We start from the raw sequence: 17,322 nt of genomic DNA on the forward strand, positions 1-17,322 counted from the left end.
TCTCTACACCTTTACCTGTTACTACTGGTCAGCACGGGGCCTCTGGTCAGTAGGGCCAACTGAACATATGAATGCAAATAAGTGAAAAGCATGTAGACTCCTTGTTCAGTCAAGAGCGTGCTTAAAGAAAACCAGTTTACCTGCTATTTTTCTTGAAGCTTGTGGCAAACTTGGGCCAGCTTCCTGAAATTCATTGCTGGCTTTTTCCCAATTTGCTATAGTGCCAAATGGGAGTTCTGAGATCTTGGTTTTGCCTCCGATTTGATTTAAGGCTTCCCGAGAGCAGGAACCAGCATCTGTGTTATTTACAACCTTATTCGCAGCACAGTTGCTTGCATATAATAGATGTTCAGTAAATGAGTGATCAAAATACTTGGCACAGTCATATAACTATGTAAGACAAAGAGTCGGACATGACTTAGCGCCTGAACAACAACAACATAATGCACATATACATATGATTATAATACACATATATATAATAGATGTTTGCTCCTTGGAAGAAAAGCTATAACAAACCTAGGCAGCATTTTAAAAAGTACTTCACCAACAAAGGTCCATATAGTCAGAGCTATGTTTTTTACAGTAGTCGTGTACAGATGTGAAAGTTAGACCATAAAGAAGCCTGAGTGCCAAAGAATTGACGGTTTCGAGTTATGGTGCTAGAGAAGACTCTTGAGAGTCCCTTGGACGGCAAGGAGATCAAACCAGTCAATCCTGAAGGAAACCAACCCTGAATATTCATTGGAAGAACCGATGCTGAAGCTGAAGCTCCAGTTCTTTTTCCACTTGATGTGAAGAGCCGACTCATTGGAAAAGACCCTGATGCTGGCAAACGAGAAGAGAGTAGCAGAGGATGAGATGGTCAGAAAGCATCACCAACACAATGGACATGAATCTGAGCAGACGCTGGGAGATAGTGGAGGGCAGAGGAGGCTGGCGTGCTGCAATCAGTGGGGTCACAAAGAATTGGACATGACTTAATGACTGAATAACAATAACAACATTGTAATATACATATATTTTTTACATACATATATTTATAAGCTATTCACCCCATGCCATGCTATTCTAATTTACATTTCCTCACTTACTATACTTTTAGTTACTAAACAGATCTCTTTCCTGCCTCAGGGTCTTTGCCCATTCTACCTCATTTGTCTAGAAAGCTCTTAAAATATCCATATGATGAATGCCCTCATCTCCTTTAGGTCTTGTTCAACCATCATCGTCTCTATGAGAGCTCCTCTGACAGCTCTCCCCCTCTTTTAAATTGTAACCCTAACACACTTCTTTCTCTTTCTTGCTTTGTTTATCTCCATGGTATTTTATCACTGTCTGACAACATGGATTTTGCTTACTTATTCCTTAGTGTTCCATTTCTACCTCTCTTAAAATGTAAGCTCCATGAGAGCAGGGGATTTTGCTTATTTTCTTTTAAGCTGAGTCCTCAGTGCCTGGAATACTTTATTGTGGTTGGTCTCAATAAACATTTGCTAAAGAATTTACATCTCAACACTGTTATTTTGGGTGGTTAGCCTGTGTGAGCCATGACTTAATTTTTGAGTGAATGGAGCACTGCATGCTGACTCTCTTATAACAGAATAATACTATGAAAGTGAAACAGTTCTTTGAGCTTCTCAGAAAAGGGTCATAAATTTCTTCTGTGGGTGATCATTTTTAGCATGATGCCATGGTTTTTGAGCCACTGTTTGGTAGCAGATTTTGTGCCCTAATTAGAAGTGTGGCCCCTTTCTCCTGGTAATGGTTCTTAGAATTTATCAACTTGCAAAGTCTTATTTTCACTGGAGGAAACTGAGTGTTTCTTTCTTTGCTTCAGATGGTCACATCTTTAGATCCTGAAGCAAGAGCTGCAGCCCATCTCAGGAGTCCAAATGCAGCGACAGATTTTGCCTCTAAGCAAGTAAGATACACCATAAAAACAAGCAACTCTCCTTACCAGCCCATCTCTCATTTGAATTTTTGATGCCTCAGTGGTCAGTTTGAGATGATAGCTGGTAATAAGAAAGTCTCTGTATTGGAAGGAGGAACACATACACCATTTCCCCCAGGGCCTCCTTATTTTGCTTAATAAAATAAATCCTTGGAGTCCATGTTTTCTACCTCTATCTTCTTTGCTTGAAGGCCCTGCTGGTTCCTTTGAGAAGTGCATAATTTGACATAGCTGGTTAGTAGAACCCGGATCTGGGTTCAAACTCTGTAAGCCCAGTAATACTTGAGTACTCGGACAACACTGAAGATGTTGGAAGGACTTCATAGCTGCTGATGACTTCTAGCATCAGCATTGTGTAGGTGCTTCTAGCAATGAGTTCCTTGAGTGGCAGGCAAGCTCAGGATAGGCATGGGACCGAACGTGTGACTCAGAAGCCAGGTGGCCTGACCATCTTGCTTTCTGGGTCTCGTCAGTGTGTGTGCCATCTTGTGAACCACAGAAAGCATTTCGTCAGAGTTTGGTTGAAATTCTTGTGGAGTACAGGATTTTGCCTGCTTCTCATTTCCCCACATGTCTCCCTAATTCATTGCTCTAAGGATCCTGGCTCAGCATCGTCTGGTACCGCTAATGACTATTTGAAGCCTGTGTTTAGGGATTAGCCTTCCCTAGAGTTCTCCCAGCTCCTATTGGTTCTTTTGTTATCTGGAGAATCATTCCATATGGTTCAGAGGAAAAAAAAAAAAAAAGATAAATCTGTGTTGCCAAGAATGCCCTTCATCATTTTGAATGGGACTACCTATCTTTGCTTTCGAGGGGATGCAGTTCTAGGTGGCGTGGGAGGGGGCAATGTCTCCTACTAGCCTGAAAGAGCTGGTGTCGCTCAGTGGTTTTTGATGATAAGTCTGTTCATCAGGAACTGTGTGGTCTGAACGAATCCTAAGTCACGCTTCTCTCGGGTATGTGAGCACAAAGAAAGAAATTCACCTTTCTTTGTCTCCCTTTTCGTCAGCAGAATCCTATTTTTAGGTCACTGGCATATAATTCAATGTCTCTTACAACCAAGTCCTGGCATTCCTTTTAGGAATTTCTAGAGCCATTCATGGTATGTGACTAAGTTAGGGCAGAGTGTATTATCTTAGTTCTCTCCTGGTGATACATACATTTGAGAAGCGTGCTATTTTCAGAAAGTTTCCAGTGCAGCATTGTCCAAAGATCAGGCCAAGAAATCACAGATCCTTGGCATTGTTGTGAACAAAAGAAATTCCTGTCCCCGTCTCCAGGCAATGTGATTACAGGGCCGATGATCAGATAGGTGACCCAAGATGGATGCCTTCCTGAATGTGACTCAGGTTTATCTGTACCTGTCCTCACCTTTATCTCTGAGCGTGTCCTTTGCATTTGAAGATGACATGCCTGTTGGATTTATTTCCAGTCCTATCCTCCTCCATAGTGTTTATCTTTGGTGCCAGGCTGAGGGCAAATCATTCTCTCACTCATGACTTTGTGGTCTAGTGTCTTGCACAGCCAGGTGGCAGGCAAGCATCTCAGGCTGTGTTTGGGTCCTGGCTGAGTGGTGCTTTCCTCCAGATCTCTGGAGTGATGGGGCAGAAGATAGGTCTATCTCTGCTTGGTACCCGGAGAATACCCCAGCTCTTCCCCATCCTCCACCAGGAAGGAACTCTGGTTTTGTTTGTTTTTTTGGAGAGGTTTCCAGTTGGGTTTACAGATGAACTTATTTCAAAGGTGTTACCTTTCAGGTTTAATCCTGTGGATCATTGAGCCTTAATGGATCAGTTTTACATGCCTCCTTTTTGCTGTGCTCACTTCCAGCATTTAAGCTCACAAATGAGTCATTGACTATGCAGTTTGCCTGATGCTTTTGCTCAAATTCATATTAATATGTGAGAGGGAAGGACAGGTACCCTTGTGTGGGGCATGCACAAGATCCTCTCATGCACCATCAAGAATTCTCAGGTATCCTCAGGGCCATAAGCACAGAAAACAAGTCAGGGTGACAGCAAACAATTATCATTATGTTGGGATTGTGTTTATTTCTCACTCAACAGGATCATTTGGGTGAAACTGCATCAATTAATAGCAAAAGTCTGTTTTCCTCTCCACTTATACTCTGTGAAAAAAAGAAAGCAATGTTTACTCAATCTGTTTTTCACACTTAGAGTCATTAATGTCAGTTGATTTTTTTAAATAACCATCTACCAAAAATTTTCTAGTAAACATATGTAATTAAAGGTTTCTGATGATAGAGAAAAGCAATTTAGTAACTCACTTCTTTTGAAATAGCTTAGCCTACTTTGCATCCACCATTGATTCAAAGGAAGAAAAACTGTACTGGAGAACTCCATAGAGTTTATGAGGAAATATTGCTAATGGGAAGAAGCTTCCCTTGGTAGATCACAGTATAGGGCCCAAAACACAGAAGTTAAAAGAGGTGCTGGATAGAGGCTGCAGTATGTCTTGTAGGTTAGAGGAGCAAATCTGAAAATCAATATTCTAGCTTAATAGATGGTCACAGCTGTATTTCCAGGCAAGGAGAAATGTATTCATATGTACATACTAGGATCTTTGCATTCACACAAATTTCTCCTGATAAGATTTTCTTCCAATTGTGTTGAGTCAGCAGGCTAAAGGGAGAGCTGACCATTTGAATGGTCGAAGGTCTTAGCTGTTCTGAGAGGAGAGATAATTCTACCCTTCTGCTTTTTAGTGAGAACAAACAGGAACTGAATGCTATTTAGACTGGGTAAGACTTCAGTGATTTGCAGAAGAGAATGCATTTCATGTAACCAAGCTGGTTATTCCCAGGCACATTCTTTGGGATTTCACCGGGAACAACCAGAGGTCCCAAAACAAACAGTCCATAAGGATTTGTGAACAGGAAGCATTCCTTCTCTTGTTGACCTTAACTTACATGTTGAGTAAACAAGTCCCTGCTCTGTATACCCTGGTGTATCTAAGGCAGCTTCTAATTTCACTGCAGTTGGACTGCATCCAATTTTCCCTTTGGTTCTGCTTCTCAAATCTGCCAAGAATTAGAGTTTGACAGAGGCCTAACTTAACTAGCGAAACCGACTTGGAACAGGCTGTGGGTGGATATGCATATTTCTCAGGTCCTGGGTGAGTTACCTGACCCCCAGGGGAGATTAAGAGGGGCACACATGACTAGGTAGCCCTGTCTGACTACAGTTTCACTGAAAACCTGGCAGGATGTTTGTTGTTCTAACTTTTAAATGTCTCATAACTGGTTTAATCTTGTGAACACACAGACCATGGGTATAGGGAGTTTATACTCAGAACCTTGGGTTCCACAATAACCCTGGCCTTTTGGGGCCCTGGTTTTCTTTTTGGCATGAAGCTCTTCAAATTCTTGCATGACAGTCTATGAATATGCCTGGAATGTTTTTTTACCATCATGGGAGATGGCTTTCTGAGGGGCTGGCATCTAGGAATCGGGCTAATTTCATCATAGATTTGTCAGATAGTTTTGTCTGTATAGGAGGAGAAAAAATGGTTTAGACATTACTTGATTGTTTGGATAACACTATGGAACAGGGATTTTTGAAAAAGCTGTTTGCTTGTACACAGTGATCTCCTGCTGACCCCTTGTTTGTGGCTTAGATATATTGAAGCTACATTGAGATATGAATCTGCCCTTGGCTAGAAGCCAGGGATGTCATCTAGGGCTTTTGTTTGATGTGCTTCCCTATACCCACTGTACTTCCATTTCTTGTGGCAGGCAGAATGGTTCAGTAGATGAGTCATGGACCATGAGCTGAGCCTCTGAATTCCAGAAGGTGACTTTCCTCCTTCCTCACTTACTCTTATCACGTTAAGGCAACTCATCCTAATTGATCTGTTTCTACTTGTGCATCTGTGTGATGGGACTGGGGAGGCTGGAACTGGAACTTCCATTCTCTGAAGGCGTGTGCCATGCTGAGCACCAGTGTATCTGATTGCACTAGAGACTTAGAACACCTTGCATGAGTTTGCTTGGACTGCCATAACACAATATCACAGGTTGGCTGGCTTAAATAACAAAAGCTTAAGTTCTCACAGTTCTGGAAGTTAGAAGTCCAAGATCCAAGTATTGGTAGGATTCATTCAGAGGCCTCTCTCCTTGGCTTACAAATGGCTCTCTTCTTCCTTTGTCTTCACATGGTCATTCCTCTGTGTGGATCTGTGTCTAATTCTCTTATAAGAATACCATAATTTAATTATATTATATTAGGATCCACCCATCTATCTTCATAACCTCCTTACAGGTTTTATCTTCAAATGCAGACCCATTCTGAGGTCCTGGGGATTAGGACTTCAACATAAGAATTTGGGGGTGGGACACAATGCAGCCATAATACAGCCTCTGTGCATCAGTTCAACATTACAATTTTTAGGTGAGGAACAGGCTGGAAAAGGCTCTCTAACATTACACAGAGAGAAGCAAACCCAAAATTAGAGTCCTTCTTGGGTTCTACACTCTGTGCTCTATTTTGTTTCTCTGCTTTCCCCAAGATAACCAGTATAATGACTTCATAAGTGCAGCATTTCCATTGCACTTTTCTTATGGTTCTTCACTTCTGGTCTGACTTTCTGGAGAGGGTTGGTAACTTAGAGTCCGTTTGTGTTACACACAAACCATAAGATTTTATGATACCTGTCCACATGTTTACTAAAGCACTGCAACTCTTAGACTTCCCATGTACTTCATCAGAAATCTAACTACAGGAATCTGGAACCTAGAATTTAAAACAATCATTCTCTATGAAGATGGCAAATGGACTTGTTATTACCTGTGCATCACCTCTTCAGAGCCCAAGTTTACAGAATAAACACTCATCGACCTGATTGGCTCTACCCTTCATAATCTTGAAAGAGTTCAATTAAATGCCTGTACAGTGGCTCCATATGTTGGCTGAATGCAAGGTGCCAATATTTTGATGCTGCTTTCTCATTAAAATGATCAGGGCATAAGCCTGGAAGATTCCAGTGTGTGCCTCACCTGGGACCTCCCCAAGGGAAATGTGCCTGCCAAGCAAACCAGAAATAGTGTCAGAGAGGAAGCATCCCCTCTACTGGCTCCCCTCCTGGACTGAGTCGTTAATGAGCACTTTTTACCCTTGGCAGGACCAGGTAAGTTCGAGAAGTACACCTCCTGTGGTGTTTAAACGCGTTTCGGTTACTCCCATGATAGCGATGCATGAAGAATCAACATATTGACCCCTCCAGAGTATATATTAAATTCTGAAGGATTAATCAAAACTGCACCATGTTGTGTGCAATTAAACCCTTGAAAGGCAAAATAAATTTGCTGGAGCAGTAGCAGCTCTCGTACCACTTCTAGCCGGAATGAGGCATTTTTCAGTTCTATTACCAACAGATGAGGTTTTGCTCAGGCGCATTTTTCAGGAGGTGGGCTGGGCTAGATGGAGACATCTGCAAAACATTTTACGGATGGAAGGAGAACGGGGAGTCAGGCTCATCTAGTGTTACCCTTTGGAACTGAGTAAATACCAAGCAAAACCCTTCCATCAGAAGGAGCACTGGATTATGTCATTTTTCTTATTAAAGGAGAAAATACCAATGAGTTGTCTCAGGAATAATGGAAGGAGTAGAAATTCTGCCATCTGCCGGAGTCCTCCATGGTGATAGGTGTGCCCTGCGATGTGGGTCATAGGGAAGGATTTCTCTACTCACTTAGTCACGCTCCTCCATTTATGAAGATGAAGATCTCCTATTTCCATTTCAGGTGAACAGTATGTGTCTGTGTTACTTGCTCAGTCATTTCTGGCTCTTTGTGACCCCATGGACCATAGCCCACCAGGCTTCTCTGTCCAGGTGAATAGAGTCCTGGAGAAAACTTGTTTCTCCCTGACACAGCTATATCTGAAGTCACCCAGGGTGGCTTCTTACAATGGTACCTCTGCCCTGCTACTTAAATGTTCTGGAATTGCATGTTGTATAGTCATTTTAGTTTATTCTTTATTCTATTTGTTTAAAAGAGTCAATGAGAGTCTGTTGCAAAGAGCTAGAAAGCTGTATATTCAGTTCACCAAAGAGAGAAAGAGGAAAAGTTTGGCACTGGATTTCTCTACTGTGATACGTGATGACAAGGGGTCATAGAAAGAGTACTTCTGAGCTAGCCCTGTGAGCTAAAAGAGAATGAGAGCAATGCAAGGTCTGCCAGAAGGGAGTTGAGAAGTTAAAAAATCTTAATGAAGGCACAAATGAGACCAGAATTGCATTTTTCTTTGTCCACTTTTGACGATAAATTTCCTGCTCCAGCCAGAGTGCCAAGGCTCAAGAGAGACTCATGAGGATGGAGAGTGTAATATGTTACTAATGGCACAGATTTGTCTCCATGTCTCTGTTCCACCATGGGGGTGGGGGGGATTAGTTAATCAAAATATCTAAGCCAGTTCCATAAATAATCCAAAATTGTATTCATTGCAAGAAAAATATTATATAGAATGATCTGAAATTCTTGAATTCATAATTTCAGAATCCCTCGCTATGTTAAATGTAGCAATTGGAAAAATAAGGATAATGTGTTTAATTTATACAAAGTACATTTGTTTGTTTTTTTCAAAGTTCAGAAATAAATTTTATTGGGAGATGCATTGAAAACTCTGATGACATCTGGAATATGGAGATCTAATTGCTGATTCAATGGCATTGCGAACACGCAAACATATTTCCTTGGTGAAATGTCAAAAAGGCAGCAATCAAAATGAAGCGTTTAAGCATTAAAATGAAGAAATGATGACTGGGTTGATTTGTAAACATTTATCTCTAAGCTTACTTTATGAAAAAGAAGAAATAAGTTTAGGAACATGATGGCAAATTTGCACATTCTAAGTCCTCAATACTGTGAGGGCATAGAAGTCTCAAGATGCACGGTGGGTTCAATCAAAATTTGTATTTTCCCAAATTCTGATAACCCCACTTGACTTTTCATGTGGGGTTTGTTGCATTTTAATGAACAACAAGAGGTTGCCAGGGGGTTTGGGGAAGAAATGGGTTTATTTGTCACCTCTAGTTTAGTTATTTTAGACAGAAGATTTCTCTTATCATTGAAATAATCATTTTTGAATTTATTTGGATTCAGTTAGTTATTCTGTGATGTTGGTAGGTGGCAATGTTTACTTTGATTTGTGTTATTGCATAAGCTTGGCAGAGAGCCTCTGGTTCTTGTGTTACCAAACTTTGGCCTAACCGTGCAACTCCGACTGCTCCTTAGAGCTAGCAGTCCTGAAGGCCAGTGTTTGTTCACTCCAATTGTATTCTGAAAAGACAGATAATGATTTAAGGATATGCCTCAAGACAAAATATGTTAGGCCACTTCACAGAGAAGGCAGATAAACTTGTTTCTGAAATAATGTTCCTTTTGCTTGTTTAAACAATCTCTACTTTCTAGAGAAGTAGTCCAGAATGAAGTTTCCAATGAAAGGAGGAAAATTGTTAAGTCAATGAAACTCTCCATTTACAAAGGGACTCACAATTTCTTGGCCACAAAATGAATAATCTCCCCACGGTGAGTAGGTTTTCGGGTTTCCCAATTAGGCCAATCATATATAATGAAACCCCTCTTCGATGAAGACCTGGTAAAGAAATAAAAATCCGCTTGAGGAACGAAACTGCCTTCCCCAGAGGCAATGCATTTGTAGGGTCTCCACTGTATTGTGCTTGCAAATAACATTTATTTCTGTAGTGTAAATATGCAAGAGTTCATTTTAATAAAAAGTAAGTCCTAAAATAAGATAAAACCCATGACTAGACTTGCATTTGAAGATTTAGAGTGTATTCATCTGCTGGTTTTTGGTATAAATATTCATTGGTTTTGAGCTCTCAGGTGTTGGAACTTTTAATCTGCATTCAGATGGAGGTACTTTAATCAGAGAGTTCATAAAAGTCTGCAACTTTCCCCCCACCAAGGAAAAAAGAACAGAGTAATGGATAGAATGGAGGGTGCTAGTCCTTTAAAATAACCCACCAAGCTGAACTGCATTGCTAAAAGCAAGGGTCAGGGGATAAACATCAAATGCCATTTTGTACTGTAATATCAATATTCTATTAAAAATAAATCTCTTGCTGTTAGACTGAAAAGTCTCAAAAAGCTGTCACTTGACTACAGTCTTCAGAGATGACTGATAATGAGTAAAAAATCCCATAGCATCTGTTTACCATGTACTCGCACAAACTGTTAGGAATGTTTTTAAATGTCAGCAGTGAGTATGTATGTGTATTAGGTATTGCAGAGCCCCATTGCCACCAAAATGGCACCAGGGATAGCTCTAAATCAGGTAGGCCAAGTGAAGAAGGTACCAGAGGAACTCTTTGAAAGGATGTTGTTTATCTGGAAAAAACAAACAAACCTGAACTGCAAATGTTCAGGGAAACCCGGGAAACCCCCTCCATCTGATTTTGAATCAAGCTTTAAGTAGGGAACGTTTATCAAGACCTCAAGGCTAAGGTCAGCTTTGAGAAAGTAGAGGGTGGATAGAAAACATTTTGCACTAGATGTATTCTGCATTAGCAGGCTCTCGGATTTCTCTTGGTAACCTAAGCACATATCAAGAGAAGAAAGTCATTGAAGTACAATTGCTGACTAAACAATGTAATGGTGACAGCGTGGTTAGCAGTTGCTGGATTACTTGAGAATTTTGTGCCACTCAACTGCTTAGAGGGGAAGCACCGTCTGTTATCCCAGCAAAGTCACGGGGACTCTGCGCCATCTTCCAAATGAGCTTTACAGCAGATTTCACTTTCTTCAAAAAACTAAAGAGGTTTGGTAATTGATGCTGATAATGGCTTTTATTTTTTCTGGTGTGATAAAACCCTGTGAATGTAATACAGCTTATTAATGGCTGAGGAGTGGGGTATGGGCGTCAGAAAGCACTGAGAATGAATTTTGGTTTTACCCCTTGCAAAAGGGCAACACTGGATGTGTTTAATGTCTCTGCCTCAGTTTCTTCTTTTTCAAAATGGGGATGATAATACTACCACCCTCGCTGGGTTGTTGAAAGGACTGGATGAGATGATGCATGCAAACTTCCTCGGCAAAGTGAATGCTCCAGACAAATTCAGAGGAAAGCCCCTGTGAATTAATGAAAAGCCTAAGCGATGCTACATTTTAACATACACGTTATTTTCTTTTTTAAAAATTAGTTTTTATTGGAGTAGAGTTGATTTACAATGTTTTGTCAGTTTCTGCTGTACAGCTGGGTGAATCAGTTTTCCGTATTCATGTGCTCAGTCACTAAGTTGTGACCGACTCTTTGTGAGTCCACGGACTGCAGCCTGCCAGGCTCCTCTGTCCATGGGATTTTCCGGGCAAGAATACTGGAGTGGGTTGCCATTGCCTCCTTGAATACATGTACATACATCCACTCTTTTTTCAGATTCTTTTCTTTTTTCATTCATTTTTATTAGTTGGAGGCTAATTACTTCACAACATTGCAGTGGGTTTTGTCATACATTGACATGAATCAGCCATGGAGTTACTACAGAGTATTGAGTTCCTGTAATATATAGTAGGTTCTTGTTAGCTATCTCCTGTATAGATAGTAGTGTGTGTAGTAGAGATCAATCTCCCAATTTCTCTCCCCCCGCTGTCCCCCTCGGTAACGGTAATTTTATTTATTTCTATATCTATTTCTGTTTTGTAAGTAAGTTCATTTGTACGGTTTTTTCATATTCCACATAGATTTGTTCTTTTCAAGAGGGTATGAGAAATATGCTATGCTGTCTAGAGAGTTGTACCTTAATGATTTGGTGGCATGACTGAGAATTTACATATCAGAGCTTCTGGCCTCTGCTGATATCGTAAGAGGTGTGTTTGTATACAAAATGCTTTCTTCTCAAGTGCTGAGAAGGGTGGGCTTCCTTTACGATCTTGTTTTCAACGTTAATTGGCTTAACATTCTTTTTAAGAATAGAACCAGGGTCACCTTTAGACAACCTCACATTCTGCTTATTTATTTTAAATAGTAGTATTTTAACTAATGTGGTTTTGTTTTGTTTGGCAAGTCATATAAGTTGCAAAAGGGAAAACATAGACTCAAAGTAAATGACTTCTTTTCCATTTGTCCAATCCATTTAGTTGAGGAAATACTCAGAAGGATGCATAAGTCCTCTTTCTGTCATCCAGCATAAAATTTGTTCTCATATCACATGTCTTATTGCAGTAGAGTTACTGATATATGTTACCACCTGGCTTCCCACCTAGCGTCTGATTTCTACCAGGGCAGGAACTATGCTTTATTTATCGGTGTGATATATACCCTCAGAACAATGCTTGGCCCCTCATGCATGCATATTCAGTAGCTTCAATTGTGTCTGACCCTTGACAACCCCATGGACTGCAGTCCACCAGGCTCCTCTGCCCATGGGATTCTCCAGGTAAGAATACTGGAGTGGGTTGCCATGACCTCCTCCAGGTGATCTTCCTGACCCAGGGATTGAACCTGCATCTCCCACAATGCCGGTGGATTCATTACCCCTGAGCCACTAGGGGTGCCCCATTTGGCCCCTCATAGACCTTGTTTATCTTTTGTTCACTGATTATAGTCATAATAATAGAGTGGAAACAGTAAAGTCAGTTCTTAATGCTTTTAGTGTAGCAGATGATGTTTTGGGTGCTAGATAGAACTTTGGCACTCAGATCAAAACCATTTCAACACTTCTTCAGACAAGTTTTTTTCTCTGTTCATTCAACATATATTTCTCCACTAAATCCTGTGTACCTGATACCTTTCTAGGTTCTAAAAGTAGACATGGCTTTGGATACAGCCAAAGGAGGTGGACGTATCAGTAAAGAAGGGCAAAAAAGTGGAATGGGGTTGTGATAGGGAGTGTTAAAGGATCTGAGATGAGGAGGTGTTGAATCCTATATGAAAAGGACAGGAAGCACTTCCTGCTAGAAGTGGGTGGGGGAAATCTCAGCAGATTTTGCTGGGAAAAATTTTGGTGGTGGTGGTAGGAGAGTGTTCCAGACTGAGGGAATAAAGTGCAAACCACCTAGCTCAGGGGTTTCCCAGGTGGCTCAATGGTGACGAATCCATCTGCTACTGCAGGAAACACTGGTTTAATCCCTGGGTCATGAAGATCCCTTGGAGAAGAGCATGACAACCCTTTCTAGTATTCTTGCCTGGGAAATGCCACAGACAGAGGAGCCAGGCGGCTACAGACCACAGGGTCGGACACAGCTGAGTGACTGAGACACAACCGGCTCAATAGGCTGGGTCTGGACAAAGCTTGGGAGATGAGCCTGGAGGGCTGAGTGGGCCTGACCCCCACACAGAGGAGGCTGGACTGTGTCTTGTAGGTCATGAGTGACTAGGGATGAGTCTTGAGTAGGTTGTGACATTAGTTGATTTTCATTTATAGAAGCATCAGACGTTCTAGAGGTAGATTTATTTATTTCTTAAATTTTTTAAAGCTTTATTAAATTTATTACAATATTGCTTCTGTTTTATGTTTTGATTTTTTGGTCTCGAGACATGTGGGATCTTAGCTCCCTTGACCAGGGATTGAACTCATACCTCTTGCATTGGAAGATGAAATCTTAAACACTGGACCACCAGGAAAGTCCCCTAGACATGCGTTTAGAATAAATAGTTAAAATATCTATAGATGAGGAAATTCAGGACTGGAGATATCAACTAATTTGGAGGTGATGGTGCATAAAAGGAAGATGAAGATTTCTTGGGGGATGAGTTTGTGTCAAAATTGGATCTGGCTTTCTTGCCTTTCATCGAACAAGTCACTTAGTCTCTCTGAACCTCATCTTGAAAGTGGAGATGGTGAAGGCGAGGGTGGGATGTTCAGAGAGAACAGCACTGAAACAAGTATACTATCAAGGGTGAAACAGATCACCAGCCCAGGTTGGATGCATGAGACAAGTGCTCAGGGCTGGTGCACTGGGAATACCCAGAGGGATGGGATGGAGAGGGAGGCGGGAGGCGGGATCGGGATGGGGAACACATGTAAATCCATGGCTGATTCATGTCAATGTATGGCAAAAACCACTACAATAAAAAAAAATAAAGTGGAGATGGTAATTTTACCTGCTGTTGTTTGGTGCTCAGATGAGTCAGTGCATGTGAAGGCCTTTGAGAGCATGATGTACTGGAGAAATGTGAATTTTTTTTTGTAAAAGACTTGGAAGAAATGGAAAGCTCTCAAAGAACTTAAGGTTTTATGAAGGTTTATCTTTATCTCTATCTACTACATAGTATTAGATATACATATATCCATATACATGTACCATATGTGTGTATATATATATGTGTATATGTATGTATATGTACATGTACATATGTACATGTATATGTATATACATATGTATATGTACGTGTGTGGTTAGTCTCTCAGTTGTGTCTGATTCTTTGCAACTCCACGGACTGTAGCCCACCAGGCTCCTCTGTCCATGGGAATTCTCCAGGCAAGAATACTGGAGTGGGTTTCCATGCCCTCCTCCAGGGGATCATTCCAATAATATACTATATATATATAGTATATTGTTCATATATGCATAATATATATATTTAAAAATATATGTATGTCTTGTATGATCCTTGAGAGTTGTCTTGAATTTTTAATTGCAAAGGATGGCCCACCCCAACTCCATCTCCTTTTCCCCACCAGACAAAAATATTTTTAAACAAAGAATTAGAAGTGATAGAAATTCTTCAAATTTGGAAGAACCCCTTTGAGGCTTTGGTTTTTGACGTTTGAAAAAATAGTAACAGGAAAAGCTCTGGATCCTCCACCCCACCTCAAGATTTATTAGTTGAATTTTCTAAGCACAGGGCACATTTGAAACTTTTCAAATACTGAGGCCATGACAGCTAATGGTGGTGAGTACCATGGTTAGGAAGGTTCTCAAGGCTAATCACTTTTCAAAGGGGGAAAAATAAAAACAAAACCCAAGTAGATTGATAAAAAGGGCATGATGTTCTTGATGAGGCAGGCAAAATCTCAGGCATGGCTCATCCCCTCTTTTAATTATCCAGCTCATTTAGTCAGCTGTGACCCAGGACTTTGGGAGGTCACCACAGTGTGAAGGAAGGCTTAGCTGCTAGTGACCCACTGTTGGTTCAGGCCTGGAAAATGGCCACCGTGGTGCCTCTTCCTTCTACAAATGGAACCTGGAGAGAGGGGCTCCAGGTGTGATGTGTGGTGCCCCGAAGTCCTCCTGATGCCTTGAGTTTTCTTGAACCTCAGCATAAAAAGGTAATTGTATCCAAGAAATTGACTGGTCAGCTTACTTTTGTGATGGCTCATTCACTTGAAAGGAGAGCGCTCCAGGGTTGAAATTTACAGGTAATGTACCTGGAACACAGCCCTTGGGAAGTCATAATTATTATCATCAGCACTGTTGTCAGAACCCTGCATGCACCTCACATTTTTCATACCTCTGCTGATGATTTTGTCTACATGGAGTAATCTTTGGGGCTTCCTGACTTCATGGCTAAGCAGCCCCTGGACATCATTGTTGAGCAGGGGAAAAAAGCCAGGAAAACTCACCTGGTTCTGCCTCACCACCTCTGAGATGCACTTATCCTGGGATTACTAAGCAAAGTACCAGTCTCTTCCTGCTACCAGACTTCTGCTCAGTCCTCTTGAGGTCATACAAACTGAAGAAAACTCACCATCTCTTGGCCCCTTTAAAGTATGTTTCGTTTGAGGAGCTAGAGAAATGATTCTGTCCCTCGGATAATTTCTGTCTGCAAAGGGCATTACTGATTAGTTGACTTAGAGGACCTTTTGGGTAATTTACACATGTGAAAAATGGTTGTGTCTGTGTGTGGTAAGAAGCCAGGTCCAGTCAATGATTTAAATTACTGTGTCAACTTTCACCGAGGGAGAAGTTACTCATTATCAGTTGATGCACTGTTGGGCATCTACACTGGAATATAGACAGAGTGGTCAGTGAGATCAGGTTTGCAGTCTGGTTCTGTCACTTACAAGGGGCACTCACTACTCTGGTGATGCGAGGAAAGATTGAGGGCAGGAGGAGAAGGAGCAACAGAGGAAGAGATGGTTGGATGGCATCATCGACTCAATGGACATGAGTTTGAGCTAACTCTGGGAGACAGGTAAGGAGAGGGAAGCCTGGCATGATGCATTCCACAGGGTTGCAAAGAATCAGACACAACTGAGCAACCGAACACTCTGGGGATGTTACTTAGTCTCTTTTATTGTCAGTGTTCTTTTCCATATCTGTGAAGTGGGGACAATGATGACTCCTCACAGGTTACAGTGAAGATTAAAGAGCAACCTTCATTTTATAGCCAAGGGGTTAGAAAATTACAGTTCTGAGCTTACCCTCTTCTTGGTTTGGTCTCAGTCTCATAGAGGCAAGGAAACCTATTCACTGATTTATTTAAGGAGCCCACTGCCACCCCTCAAGGGAGGCGGGCAGATCAGATGTACAAGACACAACCCTTTGTCTTACCTCAAGGTACCAAGCAGCCAGTTGCCTTATGTAATAAATTGGGGTATTCCTCTCTGTTATTCTTACATGAACTTTTAATATTCTATAAAACTTTTTTGGCAACTTTGCAGGTTTGATGGCATTATTTGTAAATTGCTGGTCTCTCCTATAGAGATAATTACAAATAAAGCATATTAGGGAGTAGGGAAGGAGGAAGGAAGAGAGTGGGAGTGAAATTTTCCCCTGGAGCCTGGTGGCATCATCGCAGTAGACCAGTAGCTGGACTTGCAGAACTTCCAGACTGAGAAGAGAGGGTGCCCAGTATATTCAGAACAAATGCAGGTGCTTTGGGGTGTGAGGGGCTCCTCGGGAAAACTCGGAGGTCAGGAACCCACAGCTCCATATTCTGTAATCAGGAAGGCAGTGAATCCTTGCCTGGAGACCATCTTGGGGAAGGAGATGGTGAAGGAGCCTTCCAGCATGCTTGCTGTATATGACAAGAAAATGAATTTCCAGGCATTTTGCTGGCAGTCTCACAGAGAAAGGACCTGGCAAGCTTCTTGAGAGTCCAGAATGATAATGATAACTGGGAGTTAATTATGTGATCCCCATCATGATTAATTTAAGATGTGTAAAATACCATTGTTGTACTCTATAGGGCAGGAGATCAATTATTCTGCGTTCTGTTTGTGTTGGTCATAAGACATATTTTGAGATCTTTCCGTAGTGCTGCCCTAACCTCAGGCTCTCTGACCCTGTGATTTTCTTTGGAGCCTTAATTTTCTGTGAATTTCAGGTGTTTTCTGGACTTTCTTACCGTGTTTTTTTTTTTTTTTTTTTTAATTCAAGGAGAGAATAGAAAGTATTTACTCTGAGAAATTGCAAGACCCAGGGAGGTTTCCTGAAATTCTTGTGC

At 41.3% G+C, this 17,322-nt stretch overlaps 1 protein-coding gene across 6 annotated transcripts in view; it reads left to right on the forward strand.

The window, feature by feature from the left end:
* The window catches only part of PPARGC1A (PPARG coactivator 1 alpha), a 694,460-nt gene that overhangs the window by 318,787 nt on the left and 358,351 nt on the right, over nucleotides 1–17,322 (forward strand). Inside the window, exon 2 of one of the 6 annotated variants that reach the window (XM_020913297.2) lies at nucleotides 1,841–1,924. The exons of the other annotated variants lie outside the window; for them this stretch is intronic. Within the exon in view, the coding sequence (XP_020768956.1) occupies nucleotides 1,896–1,924 (29 nt within the window). The 5' untranslated portion in view covers nucleotides 1,841–1,895. The remainder of the gene's footprint in view (nucleotides 1–1,840; nucleotides 1,925–17,322) is intronic. 6 annotated transcript variants of the gene reach the window in all.

The sequence above is a fragment of the Odocoileus virginianus genome, chromosome 21 (assembly GCF_023699985.2).
Source record: "Odocoileus virginianus isolate 20LAN1187 ecotype Illinois chromosome 21, Ovbor_1.2, whole genome shotgun sequence".
NCBI classification, from domain to species: domain Eukaryota; kingdom Metazoa; phylum Chordata; class Mammalia; order Artiodactyla; family Cervidae; genus Odocoileus; species Odocoileus virginianus.